The sequence below is a fragment of the Talaromyces stipitatus genome, genomic scaffold (genome assembly GCF_000003125.1).
Source record: "Talaromyces stipitatus ATCC 10500 scf_1105507295527 genomic scaffold, whole genome shotgun sequence".
NCBI lineage: Eukaryota > Fungi > Ascomycota > Eurotiomycetes > Eurotiales > Trichocomaceae > Talaromyces > Talaromyces stipitatus.
In genome coordinates, this window is record NW_002990114.1 from 4,246,428 (window position 1) to 4,271,032 (window position 24,605).

Consider the following 24,605-nt stretch of genomic DNA (forward strand, 5'->3'; position numbering starts at 1 on the left):
ACTACGTTTCTGGGGCCATGAGCCATACCGTGCATAGAAACCTCAAGTGTAATATCCGATCAATGAATTTGACCCTAAACCTGTAATTTTGATTTCGACCCTATCTTTAGGGGAATATGCCTAAGATTTGAGGTTTCAATGCCCGCACTTCAGCGTGTATGCAAGCGGAGAGGCGCCAGAGCACCTAGCTATCTGGGCATCATGGGAGTCCCCGGAGGATAGGGAAGATGAACCCGATAATGCAACGATTACAGGGTGAGAGAAAAGTGATCTTATAAGGAGAAGGAGCAAGCTATAAGCGCTGTGATGATTTCGCAAGGAGCCTTGCAAAGCCTACCGGGTAGTTGCTCTCCAGGGAAAGTGGAAAGAGGGACAAAGTGGACTGAGGAATATCTTACGGAGGCGCTCCGTGGGCATGTAAACCGATTAGGCTTTGTGCCCCCTCGAAACGCTGGTGGCGTTCCCTAACGTTGAAAGCACGGAGGGTTCACTCTATTGGTGAGTATGACCACCAGAAGGCCCGTCATGCGTACTACACAGCGCTTAGGAGGGAGTGTTGGGGAGCCGGTCTGTAGGGTATGGGCAAGGGCCCGTTGACCTAGTAGAATTGGTGTTGTCAAGTACTCCATAGTAAGAAAGAGGCACAATTTAGGGACTAAGCTTCTCATTAATGTGACGGTGGCCAAGCTCAATGTATTGATCTAGCTGAGAAGACGTACACGAGGTGCTCATACACGAGAATAATAAGCATGGGAGAGAAGAAGAAAAGAAGAAGCAGAAATCCACCTCGCTAGAGGCCCTTTATATACCCCTTTGTGCGCACCCTCTTCCCAATCTGGCACCGCTGAGGCTATTCCCAGAGTAGTACCGCCTAGGGTCCTAATCCTCGGCCGGTAAGCTCCGTCGAACGTCCTGTCAGGTGCCGTATGTCAAGCTGTCACATTAAACCCAGAATCTAGCGTGGAGTTTGGCCTCGCAGCTCCCATGAACGTTCATGAATTGGAGAGACAGCGGTTAGAACGACCCTATTTAGGCTCCAGGTACAGGCTTACTCAACTTTAGGGCTTTTAGGCTTCTCTGGGGATTTGATCAAGCCCGTGTTATAGCACTCGCTTGACAGTGCCTCAGGCTTGGGATAAACCCCGGAGCATGGAAAACCGCTGAGCGAATCCTGCTTAGGATATTGGATAAGGGGATTTATTCGGTGGCAAAAGCTTACCGTCTTAGTTGCCTAGTGCCCAGGCAAGGTGAAGCTCGTTGCAAAGCTCATTACGGATTTTGCGGGATCCCGGGAATTGTTCCATGAGGGTTAGTTCGGGTGCTATAGAGAAGGTGTGTCTATACAGTACATGGACATCAGGGCTGCCTATGACGGCGTTCATTCTCTATCCTAAGAGGTAACTAGTCGAGTAAAAACTAAGCATGAGGAAAAAAAGAAAAAGAGCACGCTCAGCCACGGGCAGAGATCTCTTTTATATGTGTGCGTACGGCTCTCGTCGGAGCCTAATCGGGAAATTGTGAAGACAAAGAGATATCCCGATTTGGAACTCTCTAGGGCTTAGGGCTCCGTCGAGGAGCCAACGCGATACAGCTGCCAGGCCCGTCACACTGTCTTTGATTATCTGGTCCATTAAGACACACGGATTTCGATGCGCTTGCAGTGAGACATCTTGAAGTCCTGACTTATTCCGCACACCTTCAGTGAAAAAAAATTGTTGTTCTCGATACATGAAAACGAAAATGATTCAGTGTTAATGAGCAAATCCACAGTGTTCAAAGTTAGTAGGCATGCGATATCGAAGGTAAAGTCTCTCATTGAACTTAGCGACTGGCTGCTGCTTTCCTATCCAATGTTGCATCTTACATATATTGATGCGAATACACGACAGCAAAAACTCATGACCACGTTGATCAAGAATACAATAATGAGACTCCATGAAGGACTCGGCTGAATCTGGGGCTGGTTCCAACAGCTGCCTGCCGGACTATTATCTCAGGAGAGTCAGGTGCAACGCTGAAAGTGGAGATAAGAGAGTTCACTCCAACACGAAGCGAAGAACCTGGCCTATCAGTTTCTGCCAGCAGAAAAAATCGGCTAGATATCATGCAGGATACAGTGTAGTCTGTCCCAAAAAAGAGTACTCATAATGACTCGCGGTCTACTGAGCGTAGTACTCGACAAGTCCGGTTGGTTTCCTTTTTGAACCGCATGGCTCGCACACCGCGTAACTGGCTTGTCTTCTAGTCAACCATCAGGACCCTTTGTGGCAAAGTTCAGAGAAATCAGGAGGTCCTGCGTTGATGTGTCCAGCCATAGCTTCGGGTGTGCTTTGCTCGTACTAGCGGCTCGGGTCCAACGTGGCGAGTATTGAAGGAGCGGAATAGATTATCGCCAAAATTGCATCGAACATCCATAACTGCCACTCAGTAATGTCAGGCTTTCGCCTTTTCGACACTCTTTGATGTGGGAAACATGATAGTCACCAGAGATCTCCTCAAATATATATGCTATGTGACGTAGAGGCTGTACTGTATGTCTCCACTGCATATGAGATCCTTTCTGTAACCACAGATTCTAGTATCTTGCCAAGTGTCGCTAAAAGTGAAATCGGCCTCTGAACATCCGTCGAATTGATTCATGACCGATTGCGGCAGTTTAGATCATAGTTTCCCCAAGAAAAGTCTGCATGGCCCTGTTGTGTGATCTACTCTACATGTACATGGACCAAGAATTTAACCACAAATAATGATCACTGCGATGGTTCACTGCGATGGTTCAGGGCTGTGAAAATCTTTCATCCGTGATGTCACCATGGATGATTCCTCTTCTCTGCTGGTGATTGCGATACCCTCAATGAAACGACCGCATTGCCTCTAAGATGGAGAAAATGACCGGTGGTGAAGCGCGCAGCAGATATTTTCTATTTCCACGAATTGCCATTTGTCTCATCCAGCGAGATCCGTACATGCCCAATCCACCATGACCTTTTTATCACCCGTAGTGATAATCTTCCTCAACTGATCCATTCTTTCACCGGCCGTGATTGTCTTCATCATGGCTGCATGGTGGTGCTCTTTACGGCTTGTTCTAAAACAGACCTTACTATGCGTCAAATTTCAAAAAAGAACCTGGTTGATGATCCTAGACCGGTCAAAAGTATGTCTCGAATATCCTGAGGTGCGGCTTAGGATATTTAATCGATCGACATGGTCAACTAAACCCCATCCCGGTGACATGAAACGCTCTGTGTGATGAAACACCCACTAGGTACCTGCACTTCTGAGCAGCATCGCTCCTAATCCAGGTATTGAACTTCGTCCCAAACAAAGAGAAAAAGTCATTATCCAATTTCCCATCAGTTAGCATTTTCCAATCAAAAATTACAGGGTGTGAGGGCAGTTGATTACCGTGCGGTGCTCACCAGTATAAGATCCGCTGTTCACTGCCATGACGCCAAGATCTTCCACAAAAACAACTGAGATGAATGGTAAAATACTGGCCTATTGATTCATCTATTGTCACAGATTCGACTCAGAGGTCTGCCTTAGGCAGCGGCACCGCCATGCAGGCAAAGGCGGTGAGGGTTTACGACACCAAGGGCACGTCTGAGGATCTTTGTTCTATGAGTTTCACGTCTTGGGAATAGCTTCACTAAAGGCTTTGTTGGTGGTTTTGTTGTATTCTTTTGTTCAAGATCTTTGTACAAGATTTAGCAGGCATGCTCCGTCAGGAAGCATGCCCTGGAGTAGGCCCTGCTCAGACATAAATATGAGCTTGCTCCCTTGTAGATTAATTTCTTCTCTTGAGCTCACGTCTTGTTAGTCTTCTATGTCTATACATTTTACTCTATTGTCTCAGCTCCGTTACATCTATCCAGTCACATACTATGAATCTCTATTTTGTCGTAACTGTTTTCGTGGTAGAGCAGATCATAAACTGTTACCTAACCCTAACCATTTTGTAAGGGATATCCTCGAAAAAGGTGAAGTAGTTATCGAACGCGTTGACACTGACGACAATGTCGCGGACGGTTTTACCAAACCCAAAAATCCCGCCAAATTTGCAGAATTTCTGAAGCAGCTGAGACTGGAGCCAATCGACGTCAAAGTCGAAGAGGAATAAGATTTTTGTGTAGGTTTTTACGATTCAGTTCTCAACACCATGTTTTCACACTCAGTGCCCTGTTTATATGCTTTTATATGGCTTCATGTACGATAGTTCTTTCATGGGCGGTTTGCTGGGGGGAGTGTGTTGGGATTCTGCCCTTAGATAGTCAGCACCGCCTACCGGATGTAGTTAGCGCGCTGGTAGCTAGATATCTCCGCTCCTAGGAACCTAGGTTCCTAGACACACACACACAATAGAGTCAGTTTTCCTGCTTCCACCCCAAGATAAACTGAGGAATCCTTGGCACTGAGAAAGTACGTCAGGCAAAATTTACGGCTATGCCAATACAGCTGCTTGTATTTGAGTATGTAATATGGGATACGAGAATTCTTAACAATTACCGAATGAAGATTTGGTGTAAAATCGCGTTTCCTTGCACATGTGCAATCTGCAAATTCAGGGGACAGGACTTGGGAGAGTTGGCTGACTTGGTTACTCTGCTCAAGTGGAATCGTTTCAGGTTTATCGAGAGCCATGATTGTAGAGAAGTGTGTTGCCGTTTGAGCCGTATTGCTTTCAGAGACACGCTTTCTTTCTGCAACTGCGTTATTAGTTCAGCATGTGCAGCTGATAAAACTCGGGTTGAAGGATGTTTACCTATGCCCCGAATGCCCACAAATCTTTTACACGTTTCTAGGCCTTTAACGAGAATATCAAGTTTCTTGTTCAGCTGTTCTGCAAACTTCGATATTCCTTGGTTTCTCCAGCAATGCAGTTCACCATCTCTGGTGTCATTTCGAATACTGTGACGGGAGATAACATGTCTGACAGCGGCATGACAAGCTTGCTTTCAATTGCCTCGACTGCAATGTCATCAATAAAACGTTTTAAAGCAACCTGTATTCAAATTAGTGTAATAAATGCGGTGTAGCTAGAAGGGTAGTGCTGACCTTATAATATGCGAGCATGCAATCCAGCGCCTCAGCAGATGCAAATCTACCCATATCAGGCTCAGTAGATTGCGTGATTGATTGAGAAAGAGCATTATTATCAACTGCTCCCAGATGATCTATTCTCGATTTCGAGGTTCCGAAGAAGCTTTGGAGAGAACGCATAATTTCCGTTTAGCGACGCTCACTGCGAATTTTCTGCAGATTCTCCGTGAAATAGTGGTTATAAGTGATTGGATGGCCTCGTGTGTGCGATTCGAGCAGTTCCAAGTTCTTCGCATCCGCTGCTTGGCGAAGCCGGTCCAATTTTGGCTGCAGTACCTCCCTCATCAAGATGGTCGATGTAGCATTATCCGCGCCAGTCTGTTGGAAGCATCTCGTATTGTCCAATTCTCAAGAACAGCGGTGCCAGATAATGACCTGTTACATTTCACTTCGAATGTGCTTAATCAGGACGAGCTCGATATTTTCGAAATTGTGTTCAATTACATGGGATCGACATTCTCGTTGACAAGGGGGGATTCCGTATTCCAGATCGAACCTCACAGTGTCAGCGTATCTGGAGATTCAGCAAGCAATAACATGTCAAGTTTGACACTGATAGAGATTTCAGCCGCAGTTGTGAATCACGAGGTTGAATTGGTCTTCTCATGTAATCGGCATATGACTGGTTTGAATAGCATCCGGAAGTGGATGGTCGAGTGTGTCGGCCTTTTAACAAAGGCATCCTCATTTGTGGGAACGACAACATCACAACCGTCACACCTGTTGGCCAATGATTACTATGAGGCTTGCGCCGTTGAAAAGAGAGCCTGCCAAACACTGGGTGTTGATCCGTCCAATGTGGACTCGATTTATCCGACTTCACCAATGCAAAATGCAATGTTAATCGCACAGGCTTCTGCTCCTGAGTCCTATCAGGCCAAACTCCTTCTTGGTATCCAATCACGAGATCAATTTGGCATATCCCGTTTCCAAAAGGCATGGACCATGGTTGTCCGCGACAATCCTATTCTTCGGACAGTGTTTGTTCCTCGTCGTACGGATGTATACGACCAGGTAGTGTTGAACAACAAGATCATCGATAGTCGGATTGCACAGGTAGAAAATAGTTTCCCAAGCAATTTAGCCCGAATGACCTCAAGTTGGAAGGTCCTTCAACCTCACAACAAGCTTACTGTTACGTACAATGGCAACTACGCTACCTGCTTACTTGAAATCAATCATTCCCTCATCGATCATGTCTCCCTCCAGCATTTACTGTGTTATCTCTCTGAGATATACACTGGTTCAATCGACACTGCGTTTGCCACCTCACTGGTGAATTATAACCTCTTTATCAAACATCTTGTCCAACACGATTCACTGGCGTCCATAAACTACTGGCGTCCATAAACTACTGGCGTGCGGTATTCCCCAGTACGCTGCGCAACTCGCTCACATATCCATCATCTAATATAAATGACAATCGAAAATTGAGACACTCGCCAATATCCCTCTCGGAACCAGCAAAATCAGCACTTGTGCCATCTATTCATATGCCATCTGCCATTCTTCGGCTCTGTTGGGCGTTGGCTCTCCAAAGGCAAACAGGTTCGCAGAATCCACAGTTTGGCTACGTAGTCTCCGGACGCCATGTCTCAATTGCGAATACCGAGTCAGGACGAATAGCTGGTCCCTTATTGAACATCTTACCCTGCACAATAGATCTTGGAGCTAATCACATAGCCAAGCAAAAGCTGCAGGATCTTCTCGAAGATATTCAAACACAATATGCCGATAGTCTCCCCCACCAGCATTGGTTTTTTACCTATGCTGCCGAGGTGCGCGAACAACGGATGCTGTCAGAACCACCAACTCGTCTGTTTTTCGATACGGTTGTGAACTTCCGCCGTCACGTCTCTCAGCCAGAAACAAGCTCTCTTGAATTTACAATAGTGGGGGAGAATGTTCCATTTGATGTAATTTCCCCCTTTTCATTAAAATAAATAGTGCCTGCTGACAAATTGAAGCATGATGTCGTACTCGAGATAGACCATGAGGAGACCAAGTTTCTGATCAAACTAACCTCTTGGGAACATCGAGTTAGTGAGGGTATAGCGAGTGAATTGGTAAGATGGTTTGAGGAGAGTGTTGAACATGTGTGTGTACAATTGGCATAGACGCCCTACATGTGTCACGCCCAGCAAGTAATACGGAAAGGGGACATGATGTGAAAATCGAAAGTGAGAGGGAGCGTCTATCTATGTCTATTTAATAGGACAATCTAGTGCTTTGTGAATATCGGTATTGTTGAACCGTTGATATCTGTTCTACCGTAACAGGGAGCTGCCGACAGCAGCAATTAAGAATAAACCACCGGCAATGTAGAAAATCAAGCCTGACACCGCGCCTCCAGCGTTTAACCCATATTTAAATGCCATAGCAAGGAGAGGGGACGTCAAGAGAGTGGCAGCAATTCGAAGAACTGCCAGTGCAGAATAGAATGGGGCGACCTCAACTGGTTGGACTAACGATGTCCCGTATGACTGAATGGAAAACGGGTATCCCAATGAAAAGGTGAAAAGAACAAGAGCTGTTTGCCATCAATAAATAATATGTCGAATAACACAGGGGTAAACGTACACATAACCAAGAGAACTGGTCCAGAGGCCACTCCTAGAAGAATAGGGCCTAGGACACCAAACAAAGAGCTTCCTCGTGCAACCCATAGATCTATTATTGGTGGTGAGATGGAGCATTCCTTTGCGAGGGCCCTACGGAGAAGTGGTAATAACAACAAATAGAGCGCCATGCTGACCAACGCCTTAGCTGAAATCAGGTAGTTTGCCTATCATAAATCACGTCCCGTGTCAGCAAAAAGGAGATTGAAAATGTACACAGAATACATACCTTGGCTAAGCTCCATTCAAATCGCTTGGAGACGTACTGAACCAAAAGGTCAATCGTATCCCTAGCTAACATGGTAGAGATATAACAAACTGTCACCAACCAGATGGCCTTTATCTGGAAAGGTGCACAGCTTCTCTTGAGAGACTTCACCCAATTAGCAAAGCCTGCCTTATCTGACGCTTCAGTCGAATGTCTGCCTTCAACCGGATCGCAATTATTCTCATTCTCCAGTGTTTTTGGGGGTCTAGTATCAGGTAGGAGACCGAAAATTACCATATTGGCAACCTGCAGCGGGAAGGCACACAGCAATGGGATGTACACGCCCTGCCAGTCCACCAACAAGGACCCAACAGCAGGGGCCACCAGTTCAGCAATAAGTGTCATGACAGCCATGTTAAAGAATGCCTGCGCACGATTCGTTTCGGCAACCACATCTACCAGAAGAGCATGAATAATCGCAGACATGACCATCTCTCCTCCACCGATAGACCGAAGAAGCGGGGACGCATAGATCAGGGAAAGCGGCAGGGTGTAGTTGAAGAAGCAAACCGCGACAATCCATGCGTCTGCAAGAATCTGGCCCGAGATTGCTAGGGTCAACACAAGCGAACGGCCCTTGGTGTTTGCAATATTACCAAATGGGAGTGCCACGAGAAGCGCTGTACATGAGAAATTCAAATCAGCAAAAGAAAAAAGAGTGAAAAAAGCCTAATCACGCACCGCATACACTCTCGCCACCTTTGAGCCATGTTTGCGTTGTGACGAGCTCTTCCTGGATCGGATTTACCTTGCACATGTGCTCTGGTATGGTGTTTGTCGAAGCATAGTATTTTTGGCATATAATTGACTCGAAGAGTTTAGTTCTCGGCATGGTGCGCAGGATTTGAGCCGAATCAAAGAGTAGGGCGCCGATATAGCAGATGATGCATATTCGCGTTGCGTTCCATATTGACTGTTTTTTGTAGGGCTCTTGCGATCGCTCTCCAAGAAGAGGGCTCTGTTCTGTGTAGGCCATATTAGAACGCGATAGCAGTGCTCGGCGTTGAGGGTACTCTATCGCCGAGTTCTATCACATTATGGATAGAGGATTCAGGAAGGAAATCAAAGGCCGCGTATTGTCATATGGGTTTATTCCGTTCTTTATCTTAAGCTTATCCCGAAATCTATCCCGAACCGCGTTGACTCTATTCCGAGTCCGGGATGTGTTAACCAATGAGACAGCTGGAACTATATCAGGGCAGATGAGCTGCAGGTGAGTAAGTAAGCATATTAACAGATTGATAGTCGAATCCATGCTAAGCAAAATTAAAGAAAGCCTCGATTCAGTCTAACAGGATTTATATCCATAAGTCTGTCACCTAGGCGAGAATAAAGATAGATACTACTAGCAAGACCCTAAGAAAAAACGTGGATTACTTAACACACATGCTCATGTTGAAGAAAAAAGTTACTTTAAAATTCAGGATCAGATCCTATAATTTGACTGAATCACAATACCACATCCTTGGATCTCCCCATTCTTCCTCTTCTGCTGCATCTCCTCAATGATATCCTTGTTCTTCTCATAGTGTCTCCTAGCTTCATCATTCTCTTCATCTGTGAACGGCTGTGGTAATATCGATGGATCTGGTGCCCACCACTGCTCTTGAGGTACCAAGGTTCCATCGGAGTTATGGAATCGGGCTTCAATTTCCTCGTAGTATGGAAAACGATCCATAAACGCTTTGATCAGTCGGGGCGGTAGTCCAACAGCATCGATAACTTCATTTTCAGAACTGAGGGAGCGTAAAACGCCATCACTGCCTAGTGCCACACGGCCCAAAGAGAGCTTGTGCATTTTGTCGACGATGGAACTTATTTCTTTTTGGTCTGGATGGTTGTTTGGATCTTGGCCATAGTGAGTGTATATGGACGAAACAGAAGAAGACATGATATTTACTCTGCGATTGCTGAGAGAGTGTATTCCAAAGAAATATGAATGGAGCTTATGGTGCTTATGGGCTAGATCCTAGTTTTTGAACAGAAAGGTTCGACTAGAAACAAAGAAAATCTAATGAAGCGGAGAAGGAGGACTACAGGATGTGTGCCGAGGGTGTCGCAGTAAATTGGCTGGCATTCTCAAGCATCGGACTATCTGGGCAAGATGTGTATAAATACTTCCTCGATTGACCTGCGAAGAGGTGTATTTGTCATTCAACACCACCGACATCACAAGCACAATTGAAGAACCTCTTGCACAGAATTGCCTTCAAACAAAATCCCGTTTTTCACAAATGCCCTCATTTTCATCTACAGTACTGGGTCTGATGGCCGCATTATCGCTCGCGGTTCCCGGGGTACTTGCTACGTTCGCAAACAGTTCCTCAGATGTCCGGGATGCCATTTCTAGTCTGAAAACAGACCCTGATGGGTATCTGCACATTGCTGACGACGGAGTGGCACGAGCCTTTGATGCGAATGATACCGTTACTGGCTATGTCGCCTTGTCTAACGACCAACTTATGCAGTTGCTCGCGGAGCTTCCAGAGCTATGGCAAAATGAAACGGATCACTTGCACTCTGTATTCGATGGTGTTGATGGACGTGATGCGAATCAGACTCAGTTGCTCAACCCTCCTGCTTCACTTCGGCCGAATCGTGGGGCAGCCCAGTCTCAAAATGACAAGCGTGCAGTAGAATCTCTCCTAGAGAGGCAGCTACCTTTCTGTCTTGGCAGACCTTGCACCAGGGTGGAAGCTTGTCAAACCTTGGGTTGCTCAACTTGTTCATATCTTGATAATGTTCCAGGAAGCAAAAGCTTCCCGTAGTCAAAACTACAGGTGTCAAATCAGCGCAAGCCGTATAAACAAGATCTTGAGGGCGTGAAAGGTTTGAAATGTCATGGACGATGCCCAATGATTTTTGCTTTTGGATTGTGCCCTTGTACAAATGGAGGGTGGCTTAGTTTTGATAAATCAGAGTTCAGCCATTTCTAAAGCGCCCCGCACGGTTGCACGCAGCTATCTTTGAGGTAGGAGTAGTCGTCGAGAGGCCGAGATTGGTTCAAAATGACGATTATCAGGTTGCCACCCTGGGATGTGATGCCTCCTGTGCCGCAAAGAGAGGTGTCCATAAACAGGCTGCCACCTTTGTCCACTTCTGATCAACTAATTTCATGACAATATGCCATGGATGATTGAATCATACCACAGGGTTTCCGATCCTTAGATACAACGCAACCTTTCACTCTAGAGTCCCAACAGGCCTAGACACACTGTCCCCCTCTGCCATTTAGATTCCTGTCTTCCCAACTTACTATCATATACACAGGTTTCTGTTAGTACTTGTCATCCCAACTCACTGTCGTATCCACAAGCCCGACCTTACACCTGTTGTTCTGACTCACTATCATATACACAGGTGACCACATCTTGTGGCTTTTCACTTGCCTGCGTTGACTCCACCAACCTTGCAGGTCTTCTCTTCCTCAATTCCTTGAGGAATTTTATCATTGTGGGAATTGCATCAGCCTCCAACGATAGTTTATACGGATCTGTTGTACGCGAGCAATCTTTGTCCCTAGCGTCATCAACAACCCTAAGGATGAGTTATCCAAGTTATTATTCTTCTGATCTTGTGTTATATAGTCTAGTCTTTGTGAAGGCGTATCTGCTGGATTTGTTGACTCTGACCGCTATCTAATTACAAAATTGTATGGCATAAGGTAGTAGCACCATCGTGCTTGATGACCATTTAGCCTAGACTGCTTCATGAACGTCTGCAAGTTGTGATAGTCCATCAATACCTCGACTAGGTACTTACTACCCTCTAGATGGTGTCTCTAATGCTTGAAAGCTTCCACTATTGCTAGTATTTCTTGGTCTGGTGTCTCATAGTTTAGTTTAGAACCCTTGAACTGTCTAGAATAGAAGGCAATAGGGTGCCATTGTCCTTTAAATAACTATAATAATATTCTATTAAGTGCATATTTGGATGTATTAGTCTTCAACTGTATTAAAAGGTCTAGATCGAAATGTCGCAGCAACGGTACAGTTTCAAAAGCACTCAATAACTCAAGGAATGCCTCCTGCTGAATGCTACCCCATTTCTTATGGAAATCTCCGGTTTCCTTGCCGTCCTTACTGCCCTTTATTAGGCTTGTAAGTGGCCTGGCAATGCGCGAATACCCTTGGATGAATCTTCTATAGAAGTTACAGAACCCAAGGAATACTTGAATATCCTGGCACGATCCTGGTGGGTATTCCTTCTACTCACTAATTGTTTGGACTCTCTCTGGGTCCATTTGACTCCCTGGTCATTAATAATGAAGCCCAGGAACTTCATTTTGTTTTGGTAGAACTGGCACTTCGAGAGTTTTAAATACAGTTTGGCTGTTCGTAGCCGTTCATATACGAGTCTCAAGTGCTCCGTATGCTCTTCCTTCGTCTTGGAGAAGATCAGGATATCGTCCAGATATACAATGCAAAAATTGTCAACCAACCCTCTCAGGGCCTAGTTAATATAAGCTTGAACGCCGCCGGTGTATTTGTCAGCCTAAACAGTATCGCTAAGTACTCATAATGGCTATAACAGGTGCGGAACGCCATCTTCCACTCGTCTCCTGGCCGTATTCGAATACGATAGTATGCATCCTTCAAATCAATCTTGCTAAACACTCTATCTCCATTCACGCGATCCAGTATTTCGCCCATCAATGGCAACGGGTATCGGTTCTTAATGGTGACTTTGTTAAGGCCTGAGCGCTGGAACCAATGTTCTTGGTTTTCCTAGTCAGACCTGCGTCTAGTGCATTTCATTATACAGGTAGCTTGGGCTGCATTTTCTCGACATGGACATCCGACTGACAATTCTTGTAATGTCACTGGTGGTAGGTGTCCTTCGAAAAACAACAGAGGTGCTTTTAAGAGCACGCCCATCGAGTGCCTGAACAGATTTCTGTTGCTTGATTATCATGCAGATGCCCATGGCTAGGTAACCGTGCGTTAGATATGTTAGCAGCCTTGCAGTAGCACAAATGTGCTACCCCTCCTCAGCCTCATAATCAGTGCTTCGCATTCTTTCATCATTATGTGAAGGCTCAATCAAATGTTATTTGGAAGCTAATACGAGAAATCTAAGCATAGGGAGGAAAAGGAAAGAGTGTAAACATGAAGCTATCCCTGGTCCCAGACATCAGTGGCGCGCTCACGTGCCCCTTCTCGCCCAACCCTGATCACGTGACCTCTGTCCAGACCTCTCAAGTCAGCAAATCTCACCATCTTCTGTATAGCCTCAGCACCAGCCGTCACACTTCGCATTCTTTCATCATTATAAAAATAGCTCAATGACTGGGTATGTGTGCTTCATCTGAACTATATCTGGTTCATAATGACCACTTTAATGCACAACGACTATATAATCGTATTGATACGCGCCTTGCCGGTAGAGGTCGCAGCGGCCTGCACCATGCTGAATAAAATTCATAGTCCGCTGCCAGAACCGTCTACCGATCTGAATGCCTATGAACTTGGCGAATTAAATGGCTACTATGTTGTCATTACCTGCCTGCCATATAGTATATATGGAATGGTGGCTGCCGCGAATGTGGTGTCTCGCATGCGTGCTACCTATCCACGGCTTCAATATGGACTGATGGTGGGAATTGGAGGCGGCGTCCTGGGCAAAAACCATGACATTCGACTAGGCGATGTCGTGGTTAGCAAACTGGCTGGAGAGCACAGTGGGGTGATAGAGTATGATTATGGCAAGGCGATTGGAGGTGGGAAACTCGAGTGAACGGGCACCTTGAATAAACCACTGCACAGTCTTTTGAGCCATATGAATCAGCTTGAGGCAAAGCGAATGATGGGGAGTGAGAATGATGTTCAAAGAATAGTGGAGGAAGCACTCAAACGGAACCCTCACATAAAAGAAAAGTTTTCGCGCCTAGAATAGTGTACAGACTTCCTCTTTGAATTCTTCTATAACCATGCTGGCGGGGAAGGCACTTGTGAAAAGTGCGATAAAGACCGATTAGTCAAACGAAAACCACGAGAAACAAGGACCCCTTTTGTCCACTACGGGTTAATTGCATCAGAAGATCAGGTAATAAAGGACTCAGAGACACGGGACCGCCTAGCACAATAGTATGGTATACTCACTCTGCTTTGAGATGGAGGCAGCAGGCCTTATGGATGATCTTCTGACGCTTGTGATTCGAGGCATATGCGACTATTGCGATTCTCATAAACAGAAGCAGTGGCAAGGATATGCAGCATTGACAGCGACTGCTTATGCAAAATCGTTGTTATCGATTATTCCCATCAGCCGTCCGGATGTTGAATTGATGAAAAGTAAGAACATGCGGCACTGGATGGTTTCGCTCCCAAGAAATCTCAAATTTGTCGGTCGCCTAGATGAAATCACGAAATTGGAAGGACTGATCACACTGCAAGATGGGACCAGGAGGATTGCTATCACCGGGTTGGGAGGAGTCCGGAAGACGCAAGTAGATGATCACATCGAGGATTCGACTCTAAATTCTCTTTTCAAGTCGGGGCTGCAATCAACTTTCAATCCTGGACCAAGAGCCGGCCCCGGATATATCCTAGGAACCGATAAGAATAGCTGCGATATTGTGCTGCTGAAGCTCGCAAGGATCAGCAGGCGCCATTGCTTTTTCACATTTGATGAGAAGCGACGATTGATCTTGCAAGACTGTTCGCAAAATGGAACCATTGTCACCTACAACGGGAAAGGAGGAGAGAAGCGTCGAGATTTCAAGTGGATTCTCAGTGGGGATAGAGTCCCCGAAGACACCGAAAACATCCTCCTTGAATTTCATAATCACCTGAAATTTCGGATCATCGTCCCCAAGCACGAGACATGTCCGGATCTATATGCCGGACATGTTGACCGATTCCTCCAAGAAGTGACTGCGAACACTCGAACAGCAAACCATCGTCTACCTCCCGATATCTATAGATGATGTTATGATTCCTTTTGATACCCTATCGCGGACGACCAACATCACAAGCATCTCTACAGCAGTGACAGGTAGCCGATCCCAACTTGGCACTCTATTAAAAAAAAGTAGGGATTTAATACACATCTGTACAGGGAGGAAGACTTGTCCAGGGGACATATATAGCTCAAACTGATGTTTGTAAATTTGGTGAACACATTGGCGTCGATCTTCGTGGTGTAGTTCGCCAAGCAGAAACCTGGAAGAGCACGACAAGCGCTTCTGACATCTCTGATATCAGCCACCAGGGAGACTGTCTCTCAAAAGAGTCTGAAGCCTGGAACAGCACGACAAGCGCTTCTGATATTTCTGATATTAGCCACCAGGGAGGCCGTCTCTCACAAGAGATCGGTGACGACATTTCTTCTTCTTGTAACGGTATCACGTATCCAAGTGACTTGGATCTATGGAACTGGCTGAGTCAATCGTGACCAGATGTTTAAGTCGGAGTAGTAGTTTAGGGGAAAGACAGGCAGGATCTCAATTGATTTAATGCCTTGAAAGGACTCTATTGCAGACTCTGCGGATTCATCGATGGCCTCTCCGCCTATTGATGTTCATAGTTAGAGATCTAAATCTGGTAACATTTTCGCGTACAGTATGCATTTATCCATTACACGATCCGATGTAAAACTTACAACGGGAAATTCACGGTCTCCTTCCATCTTTTGATTTGATTGGCCTAGTTACTGAATGACGTTGCTTCAATCTGCCGAATGCAAACACTTCTCTCTGCTCTGATCTATGGTGCGAGTGGGTCAAGGCATATGAACGCTCGTAAATGTCAAGCTCCGTGCCATTTCTCGTTATTTTGGAAAGACTGCATAAGTGGACTAAGCTTGAAGCCAACATCACGAAGGTGAGAATCACCAATAGTCTATGCAGTTGCCCTCAGGGGTTGTGCTCGGCTAGCTCAACTTCATCTGCTAGTCACGAGCTCAATTGGGTCCATGGGAACAAGCCACCGCAAAAGCAGGCTGACTCGTACAGCTGTTCTCGTGGGACAAGCTCAGCCAGCTCGACTGAGGAGCTGTATGCTGGAAACAGCGAATTGAGTGGGACGCGTGATGGAACAAAATTTAGGTCATTCCAGACACGTTGATCGGTGACAAGTCTGTTATATCCGTGATTAGAAAGGATCATAGCACAAGCCGCGGCCAGGATAGACGGAAAGATATGAGGGAAAGCGGAAATTGTTATAAGATTGACAGAGCTTCCTACCTACAGTTACCCGGACAGTTTCAAGCCTTCAGCCATACCATACATTTTACGAAAAAACCAACTTTGAAAGGCGGCGCCCGAAATAGGGTGAACTAGTCACACTGTGGGCAGCTTGGTATCGAAACAATGGCTCGGACGAGCCCGCCGAATGGTAACACTGATCATTGACAATACACCACATGGTAAGGGTTTTCCTCTTCGCGATACTGTCAACCACTGACCCATGCTGGCAAATTTGTCCCTACCAGTCTCAGCTGAAGCCAAAACTTTACTTACTGGTAATCAACGACTGCTGCTCTTCTCCCAGCTCGCACAGAGTGGACAGTCTTCGTCCATCATACCAGAACATCGCCTAGCCATCGTAGCAGACACAACGAACACCTGTGGAAATCACTAAGCTACGGACGACGTGACAGAAATCGAGGACAGTCCGCAAGAACTATACCGGATCTCCCAGACGAGGCTCGACCCTGGATCTGTGGAAGCTTTGACGCCCCCTAGTAGTCCGCGTGTAGCTCCTTCAAATCTTATCACAAAAGAAGAGCTGAGATGGTTGTTAGCGGAAGTATTGAGAATTCAAAGCGCGCAACCTACTGTGGACGGGAAAGATCCTATCAGCAACGAGAAGACCGACGGCCAACACATTGCCCGACGGATAATTCGTACCTCAAAAGTGGAGTACAAGACGGTCAACGAAGTGTATGTCGATGAGAGTGTATTGTGAGCATTGCTAACCGCATATAGATGGGATTCCGCGAAGTATGAATATAAGATCGTCAATTCTACCCCAGTTCCGGACGTCCATGAATTAGACGAATACATATTTGTGATTCGTAAACGCAGTCGTGAGTAGTATCCAAGTATAAGTTGAATTACGCTGACACCTTCTAGACGAGCAGACTAAAGAGCTCATTGTCTATATTGACACCAAATCACCGGGATTAAGAGATATCAAATCAGCGAACCTCGATGCGGATCGGCCTGCGGTATGTCGCCAAGGCTTCAAGCTAGGTTCCATCGCTAATTGAGCAAATAGATCGAACGTGATCTTTTATATCACTACCTGGATGAGTTAAGAGAGTATCGAAAGAGGTTTCACTCCCAAGAAGCGACCTCTGATGACGCTATGCTTCACCTAAGCAAACTTGTGCAGTACCTTGAAGAAACCTATGCACCGGTAGTAGAACAATTGAAGTTGCTCCTAGAGTCTCAAAAAATCACCTGGGATCTCTTGTGGGCTCTGTTTAAACCAGAGAAGCAGTTTTTGCGACTTACCCGTCTACCGGGTTGCCCCGATGCATTCGGTACGATTATAGTGAGAGAAAAACAATCAGAGGCCATGAATTTTTTGAAGTCAACGGACGCTATCTCGATTATGACGGAGAGATCTTCGGTGAATCCGCCGAGACTCTGCAGACCGCACATTTTCACCGATTCCATCTTTCCACATCAAATAGACTACCCGGTTCACGTAGCGGGCGACATTTAGCAGTACCTGCTTCCTGCCACCGATCCAGTGAATTGCTTCATGGTCAAAAATCTCACAAGGAATTGCTCTGCTTTTGCCTTTCATCTCACCATTAAAGCACGGCCCTGGAAAGTTGAAATCCCATGTGCATCAGTCGGTACGGTCGATTGTCAGGTCGGCGAACCAGGGTAGTGAAAATCGACGTTGAGACAAGCTGGTCATCCATGTAATAATCATGTGAAAATTCTTGAAACTGTGGTAAATAAAATGTAAGGAACCAAATGGAGTCAAGGATCGGTACGTGAAAGTGACTATATGATATGCCAGTTTGACTCTCCATATAATGGCGAAGTACGAATGGCCCCTACATCGTTGATTATGATCCCCGTCGTTCACATGGGATGCCGGACCCATGCACGTTACCGAGCGCCTGATTTGTAAGGCTACCGGCACTGCAATTTGTATTATTAGGTGGCTTGACTTCTCAAATTTGCCGTAAATTTACCTAGGTATACTTGGATATTGTTTCTAGGTGTGCTACATACGACTTGATCACTAGGTCTTCCGGCCTTGAAAGTACAATGTATACTTGATTTACATATTGAGTAAACTTCCGTCTATTTAAGGAAATAATAGAATACATCCATGTATTAAGTGGTATAAATCACGCCTCAATCATAGCCAACTTCTTCTCAAACAACTTCTTCTCTCCAGCCCCGTGTCCATTCGTTGTTATAAGTTTACTCCGCCCACCAAATTCCTCAGTCCACATACTCGCAACAGTCTCAACTGCGCGCTCAAGTACAACCCTAACACGATCCCTAAGCACGGTATACGAACAATCAACCTCTAGATCTTCCAGCCATACGCGCGCAACATGTTTATCGATTTTGATTTCTACACCCGGGAATGGGATACCGAGGCCGTGTAAGCGAGATAATTCGTCGGCTTCGGCTTCGGCGAGTTCTCCTTCGGAGAGTTCTTCTTCTTCATCCTCTGCAGTATTCTTATCGGCTGATGCTGTGGTAGTACCATTTTGAGTCGATGATTTCGAGGATTGAAGACGTGGTTTTTCGATTGGGATCATGGTTTCGCCGAATTGGGCTTCGAGAATCATGAGAAGTTGAGCGAAGCGTTCGTGAGAACTCATTCCACCCTGGGTTGGGATGTGTTTCTCTTCTGGTTCATCTTTGTGCTCGTGGTGATGGTGTTTATTCTTGCAGGATTCTGCATACCTGATTAGTCATGTAGTCAGCATGAAACTTGACGGGAAACTTACGTTTTACAGATGCCGGACTGCTCTCGACAGTCATGAGGACTGCCATGACTGCATCAGCAACACCGTCATTCATCATGTTTCCCTCCCATTCGAGTTCAATCTCTCGCGTGCGGGCCAGGTAACGCACAATTACACTTCCCATCACCAGATACATTTCATCTTGCGCATATTCAATTTCTTCGTCGGCTGCTTCGTATGCTCCATTCTCTTTTTTAAGTGGCTTGTCTTCGCTGGAACCAATTCTCTCAATAACACCAAAGGCGCTTTCTAATGCCCACTTGATCAGATCCATACTTGCGGAACTCAATGTTAACAGTTGTTTGCATGTAATCGTCGTCGTCGTCAGACCAGCGTATTCACGCAAATCCTCTGGAGCCATCAACGACAGATCAAATCCGTTTTGCACAAGGACTCCCGCCATAAGTTTGCCGCCTTCAATTTCTGTTGGTTGTGCCTCCTCTGCCAATTTGCCCACGACTTTGGCGATTTTGTCTTTTCTGAACGGAATTCGGATCTCTTCGCAGTTGGCAGGCGTGTAAACTTTTACTTTGTTCGTCTTCTCGGCGTTCAAACTAAGTAGTTTAGATTTGAGACGCATCATTTGATGTTTCTCGCCGTGTACGAGAATCTACATAAGTCAGCCAGCCTGCAGCATGCTAAGATAATGATGAATACGTACCACAACCGGTGCTGCCACTTGTTCAATGAAGTTCCTGTTCTCGACACCATCCACATGTGCTGCGAAGCTGATCTCATCAATTGTGCAACGTCTCGGTATCATGACTTTCTGGTCTTCATCCGCCATGGGATTGGCACGACTGCCAGGACCAGCTGCAGACTTTGACATAGTCGCTGGAATCTGCTCTGGTTCGTTAAGTAACTGTTTGGCCATAGTTCCCTCGACGCTGTAACCAGTCATGACTACTCCATTTCGTTCACTCGGAGCCCATCGCTCGAGGAGTTCCCTGCTAGTACCAGTCTGTAACATACCTGGCGAGGCGAGCATAACGCAACTACCTATATCATCAAAGCGTTCAAGACTTCTCAAGCTGCGAACGTATCGGAAATCCCAGGGTCCTGCTGCAACATTCTTATTTCCACTAGCCTCTGCCTCGGCCATCCTCTGTCGGAAAAGACGTTTAATATTGTCATTCATGGCCCCGATATAAGTTTGGTAGACGACCATACATCGACGTGCCATATTTCCGATATAGTAAATGGGAACTTTTTGGTACTCGGGATGTCGCTCCCAATATTCTTCCAAAATCAAAAGAAGTTCTTGCGCACGACCGAGGGCGAATACAGGCATCAGGACCCTACCGCCGCGATTGAGTATACCAGTTATGGACTTCATGAGAGCGGCCTCCCGTTCTAAACGAGGTGGATTTGACGATATACCGAATGTCGATTCTGTAATGAGAACATCAATTTTGATTCCTCTTGGAACCTCTGCAGGAATCAAATGTCGATCTTCCTCTCGAGAATAGTCGCCAGTGAACAGGATATTGAGACCTGCAATCGAGACTAGAAACATTGCAGCGCCGAGAACATGTCCAGCAGGGTACGGCGTAACACGTATACTGTTGATGGTATGGGTGGTATAAAAGTCGATCGTCTCAATGAGGGGAAGAGTGGAGAGATGGTCATGTTCTGTGTATAGGGTTGTTCTCTGGTCCGACGAGGACGATGTATTGCTGACTCGCACATTGTCTTGGATCAACCACTTGTAGATAGCTTTTGTCGCGTGTGTTGTCAGAACACGGCCTTTGAAATTAGTTTTGCTTAGGACATAGGGAAGTGCGGATGAATGATCGACGTGGAAACTGCAGCGATAAGCTTCGGTTAGCGGTTCTTCTAGCAGCGAAAGAGTCCATATCGACTATGAGGGTCCCAATGACTGGGTGGATACGCAAGTACTAAACTGGCGGAGAAGAAACAAGAGAATAATTTGCATTCATTTCTGATATACATATAGCAAAGATCTCGTACATGCGAGGTCTCTTTCGTATGAATCCGGAATGCAAATGCGCACTTCTTCGTACAACCATATTCTTATGCAAATATAGAACTGTGCCAAAACTAACGAATAAGGGAATGACGTACTGGCTGAGTAAAAGTATATCGACGGTACTAAGATCGAATTCGTCGAAGAAAGGCAAAGCTGCGAATCCTTCTTTGGCGGGATGCATACCGGCGTCGAGCTATAGCTTTATCAGTATGACCACGCACTTCAATAATGTATCGGACGTACCATAACAGTCTTTCCCTTGTACTGGATAATGTGGCATGAGCGGCCGACTTCATTCCCTCCTCCGAGGCAGTAAAAAGCAAGCTCATCGGACGGATCGACTGGCTCGTCGTCTATGGTCGCGGCCATAGCGGACGCCTTGCGCTTCGCAGCCATGATGTTATCTAATCACTCCGAGGCAATTCTGACTAAAAGTCGGAGAATCCCAGTATGGTCAAGCCAAGGGTAAATCTGGAAGGAGCAATTCACAATGGAGAGGCCATTGGAGAGTAGAGCTTCACACCAAACGTTAGATCGTACAGCAGTGAAAAGCAAGATAAAGATAGAAAAAGCATCATATGACAACAGAGGGGGTTTGGCAGGTGAAGTCTGACTGATGGGAGCTTGAGGAACAGAAGTTGGGGATAAAGATAGCCGCGCGGTCACGTGGTAAACCCGCAGGCGCGCCTCCCGAAGCCGATCCTGCGGGTCAAACTATTTCGCAAGCTTTCCTGCTCTTCTGAGCACAGTCCCTTCTTCCAGCCCATCCACCGTCCATCACCACCATCGCTCTTCCGTATTTGTCTCCGCGACTGCAGAGTTCTCAACATGGTTTTTTAGATGAGCAGGAACTAAGGCTTCTCTGAGATGGTTACGACCCGTCTACACGTCACGCTAGAGCGCTTTGCTCGCACATCCAATATCGGTCGCTGAGATCTGTCCACCAGCCTAACTCTCATTTACGACTCTTCGATTCATTCAAAATGGCGCAAGCACAGCCACAGCAACCTCCTACTCAACGTTCCCCTCAATATCCCCCGAATCAGCCGTTTTCACCTCCCGTCTCGACTCCGACTCCTCCAGTGAATGCCGCCATCTATTCCCCTCCTCCTAAACGGCCACGACTCTCCCCTCTCCCACAATCACAGTCTACTTATGCATCGCCCAGTTTGGGCGCGTCGCAGCTACCTCAAGCTCATCCTACAGGTCTAAATAATGGGTTCCAAGTGAATGGCATGTCGACGCCTGGACTTGCGTCCGTTGCCCCTGCACCCCCTGGTTCTATGGGTCCTCCATCCCGGCCAGCCGACAAACCAACGGACGCTTCAGACTTGACCGATGTTTTGGCACAATCCGGTATCGATGTTAGGGAAGAAGAGGCATATTTGACCCAGAGCTATGCGGCACCAGTGGTAGCCCCCCGTCCACAGGCACCTGGGCTAAATACATCCTTTACGTCGGCTCCGTCCACCCCAGGTATTGCGTCAGCAAACGTTAGCTTTGATTCCAAACCTCCGCCAACACAAGAGCAACAAATTGTGCCCGCATATTCGGAGGATGCGCCTTACAATCAGCCAACGTACGAAGAGACCCAGGCAGCGAGGAGATCTCAGTATCATTTACAAGAGCCATTTCTTCTTACCAAAGTACTTGAGCAAAAGATGCAGAAACGCGCATACGATCTGGGCGTACGGCTTCCAACAGACGGGTTGTACCATCCAATGCCAGGCTCACGTCAACCAATCGAGGTGACAGGCCCAGACGGTTCGTCTATCGTCCGCAGAGGACATACCATCATCAATCAAGAAGGAGCACCCCTTGTTGATATTCTGTCGCTCATGTCACTTTGTTGCGAAGAACGATTGAGAGGTGTCATTGAATACTCTGCTAGTTTATCGAAGAGCCGCCGGTTACATTCACATGGCGCCATTCCTGCAGAATGGCAAGCTTTGGCTGCAACGACACCAAAAGCTTCGGGGCCTATTGCAGGTACTCCTTCGAAGCGTAAGATGTCATTAATACTGTTATGGAGGACTTCGATGCTAATATTCTGTTAGGACCACATGCTGCAATCGACAACGGCCCTCAGTCATTGGTAAGCAAGTATCTTGCTTTATCGACAGAAGACATGTCTGCTGAGCAAGCTCGTGCGGCCAAACGGGCGAAACGAAATGCGGATAATATAATCAGCGAGGCCAATGGCAGCAGGGCACCCTCGATAGATGTAGGCTCTGGTGCTGCAACACCGCTATCTCAAGTAGCAATGGGTCTCGACAAAAAAGGAATCACCAAAAAGGAAGCAAAGAAACAGCTGGACGCGCGGGCGACTGAAGCCCAGCAGCATCAACAATCTGTTGAGACTGCGCGTAAGGCTCTATCGAGTACGCTATTTGGAGGATCCAAGAAGCGAACCTATTCCTGGTTGAACAAGGGTTCAGCTGTGAATACCGTCTCATCGCCCCGTCCTCACTCTCCGGCCCTTGGCGGCCCCGGTGTCAGTGCCAGCGGTGGGAATGATACAAGCGAGAGGAAGCGTAACGCCAGTATCGCCCCTACAGAAATATCTCGGTTAGGAGACTGGCGTGAAGACAAGTCCAACGGAATACAAGTACGAGACATATTATTCATGCTCGAACAAGACGGAAGAGGCTCTCGACACGTCCAAAAAGCCTACAGTAAAGATCTCCAAGAAGAACGAATTGCTTGAGCAAGTTTTATCTATTTTAATTTTTCTTTCTTCAACATTACACAGGTTTTTTCAAGTTGTATCAACATATTCATTTATAGGGGGTTTTCAATTGATCATTTTTAGCGCTGTTATTTTTTATGGACGTTAGGAGATTGAAGGTCAATATGCCTTCAGGCCGAAAAGACATTTTGATAGTATTCTGAGCATGAGCAACGCATGGCCTGGTTAAAAACAATGCAATTCATACTTGGCCAATGAACTTGTCTGTGGTAATTTCCTCATCACCCCGCCATAAAGATGCGCCGATACTTTGAAGTCAATCCGATTGCTCTGTCGTCCATTCAATATTGATATTAAGCGAGAATAAAATACTGTCATACCACTCTGACAAGCATTAATCTTAATCGGTAGCCCGCTGTCAAGGTGAGGGATGAGATGCGACGGGAGAGAGCTCTACATAAGGTAGATAGCATTTATGCTGACAGGGAGGGTGAAATATCTTCATTGATTGAGCGTGGCAAAACGTCTTCGTGACTGTATTCATTTTTCGAGTCTCACCCACTCTGGATAGTCTCGACGCAATAAGGGCGAAGATCTTGTGGCAAATGGGCTCAGCGGCGCTTGACCACGCTCTTGTTCTAGTTTTAGTCCGATACGTATGCACATCATATATTGATATTGTTCTGTATAGGATGGGACATAGAAGGGCAGTTTGCCTACGGAGTAGTTCCCTATGATGAAGAGTAACTTAGTAGTATAGTAGGCAGTGTAAATATTAGATACAACGCAAGTCAGCAAATAATATCCGCATCGGAATGTCTGTAGCAAATCCTAATCGTGATTATCGTTCTTCCGGCCGACCACTGCGCCCACACTCTGTCATCATCTACACACTACCCCGGCCTCATTTTCTCTCACCATCTGACCGTCTGTTCCTTTTCTCTGCAATGGCTGTCTATATACGTCTTGTCTCTTAGAATTACATAT

At 46.3% G+C, this 24,605-nt stretch overlaps 10 protein-coding genes across 10 annotated transcripts, besides 4 other annotated features; 5 read left to right on the forward strand and 5 right to left on the reverse strand.

The window, feature by feature from the left end:
* Nucleotides 1-3,955: 3,955 nt before the first annotated feature.
* Nucleotides 3,956-4,090: a mobile genetic element.
* A 744-nt stretch (nt 4,091-4,834) lies between these two features.
* Nucleotides 4,835-5,112, reverse strand: TSTA_095890 (uncharacterized protein; the record flags this gene model as incomplete). The annotated part of the gene is made up of 2 exons (XM_002479258.1): nt 4,835-5,005; nt 5,059-5,112. 2 exons carry the CDS (start codon nt 5,110-5,112, stop codon nt 4,835-4,837), a joined length of 225 nt encoding a protein of 74 aa, XP_002479303.1.
* A 60-nt stretch (nt 5,113-5,172) lies between these two features.
* Nucleotides 5,173-6,453, forward strand: TSTA_095900 (uncharacterized protein; the record flags this gene model as incomplete). Its single annotated transcript, XM_002479259.1, has 2 exons — nt 5,173-5,303; nt 5,406-6,453. 2 exons carry the CDS (start codon nt 5,173-5,175, stop codon nt 6,451-6,453), a joined length of 1,179 nt encoding a protein of 392 aa, XP_002479304.1.
* Nucleotides 6,454-7,370: 917 nt separating this feature from the next.
* On the reverse strand, nt 7,371-8,965 carry TSTA_095910 (uncharacterized protein; the record flags this gene model as incomplete). The annotated part of the gene is made up of 4 exons (XM_002479260.1): nt 7,371-7,633; nt 7,684-7,888; nt 7,951-8,609; nt 8,671-8,965. The coding sequence occupies 4 exons, from the start codon at nt 8,963-8,965 to the stop codon at nt 7,371-7,373; spliced, it is 1,422 nt and encodes a 473-aa protein (XP_002479305.1).
* A 437-nt stretch (nt 8,966-9,402) lies between these two features.
* Nucleotides 9,403-9,880, reverse strand: TSTA_095920 (uncharacterized protein; the record flags this gene model as incomplete). The annotated part of the gene is made up of 2 exons (XM_002479261.1): nt 9,403-9,422; nt 9,448-9,880. The coding sequence occupies 2 exons, from the start codon at nt 9,878-9,880 to the stop codon at nt 9,403-9,405; spliced, it is 453 nt and encodes a 150-aa protein (XP_002479306.1).
* A 343-nt stretch (nt 9,881-10,223) lies between these two features.
* TSTA_095930 (uncharacterized protein) lies at nt 10,224-11,092 on the forward strand (the record flags this gene model as incomplete). Its single annotated transcript, XM_002479262.1, has 2 exons — nt 10,224-10,622; nt 10,916-11,092. 2 exons carry the CDS (start codon nt 10,224-10,226, stop codon nt 11,090-11,092), a joined length of 576 nt encoding a protein of 191 aa, XP_002479307.1.
* A 384-nt stretch (nt 11,093-11,476) lies between these two features.
* Nucleotides 11,477-12,241: a mobile genetic element.
* On the reverse strand, nt 11,664-12,196 carry TSTA_095940 (uncharacterized protein; the record flags this gene model as incomplete). The annotated part of the gene is made up of 2 exons (XM_002479263.1): nt 11,664-11,770; nt 11,981-12,196. Coding segments are annotated over 2 exons (323 nt in total), but the record flags the coding sequence as incomplete, so codon positions are not given.
* Nucleotides 12,220-12,459: a mobile genetic element.
* Nucleotides 12,459-12,683: a mobile genetic element.
* A 712-nt stretch (nt 12,684-13,395) lies between these two features.
* TSTA_095950 (uncharacterized protein) lies at nt 13,396-16,055 on the forward strand (the record flags this gene model as incomplete). Its single annotated transcript, XM_002479264.1, has 6 exons — nt 13,396-13,721; nt 13,755-13,801; nt 13,892-14,034; nt 14,069-14,860; nt 15,049-15,338; nt 15,743-16,055. 6 exons carry the CDS (start codon nt 13,396-13,398, stop codon nt 16,053-16,055), a joined length of 1,911 nt encoding a protein of 636 aa, XP_002479309.1.
* Nucleotides 16,056-16,300: 245 nt separating this feature from the next.
* TSTA_095960 (uncharacterized protein) lies at nt 16,301-17,663 on the forward strand (the record flags this gene model as incomplete). The annotated part of the gene is made up of 5 exons (XM_002479265.1): nt 16,301-16,325; nt 16,573-16,873; nt 16,919-17,019; nt 17,066-17,160; nt 17,211-17,663. 5 exons carry the CDS (start codon nt 16,301-16,303, stop codon nt 17,661-17,663), a joined length of 975 nt encoding a protein of 324 aa, XP_002479310.1.
* Nucleotides 17,664-18,306: 643 nt separating this feature from the next.
* Nucleotides 18,307-21,325, reverse strand: TSTA_095970 (cleavage and polyadenylation specifity factor, 73 kDa subunit, putative; the record flags this gene model as incomplete). Its single annotated transcript, XM_002479266.1, has 5 exons — nt 18,307-18,869; nt 18,922-19,549; nt 19,601-20,744; nt 21,025-21,122; nt 21,173-21,325. The coding sequence occupies 5 exons, from the start codon at nt 21,323-21,325 to the stop codon at nt 18,307-18,309; spliced, it is 2,586 nt and encodes an 861-aa protein (XP_002479311.1).
* Nucleotides 21,326-21,912: 587 nt separating this feature from the next.
* Nucleotides 21,913-23,636, forward strand: TSTA_095980 (uncharacterized protein; the record flags this gene model as incomplete). The annotated part of the gene is made up of 2 exons (XM_002479267.1): nt 21,913-22,933; nt 22,987-23,636. 2 exons carry the CDS (start codon nt 21,913-21,915, stop codon nt 23,634-23,636), a joined length of 1,671 nt encoding a protein of 556 aa, XP_002479312.1.
* Between the last annotated feature and the right edge of the window lie 969 nt (nt 23,637-24,605).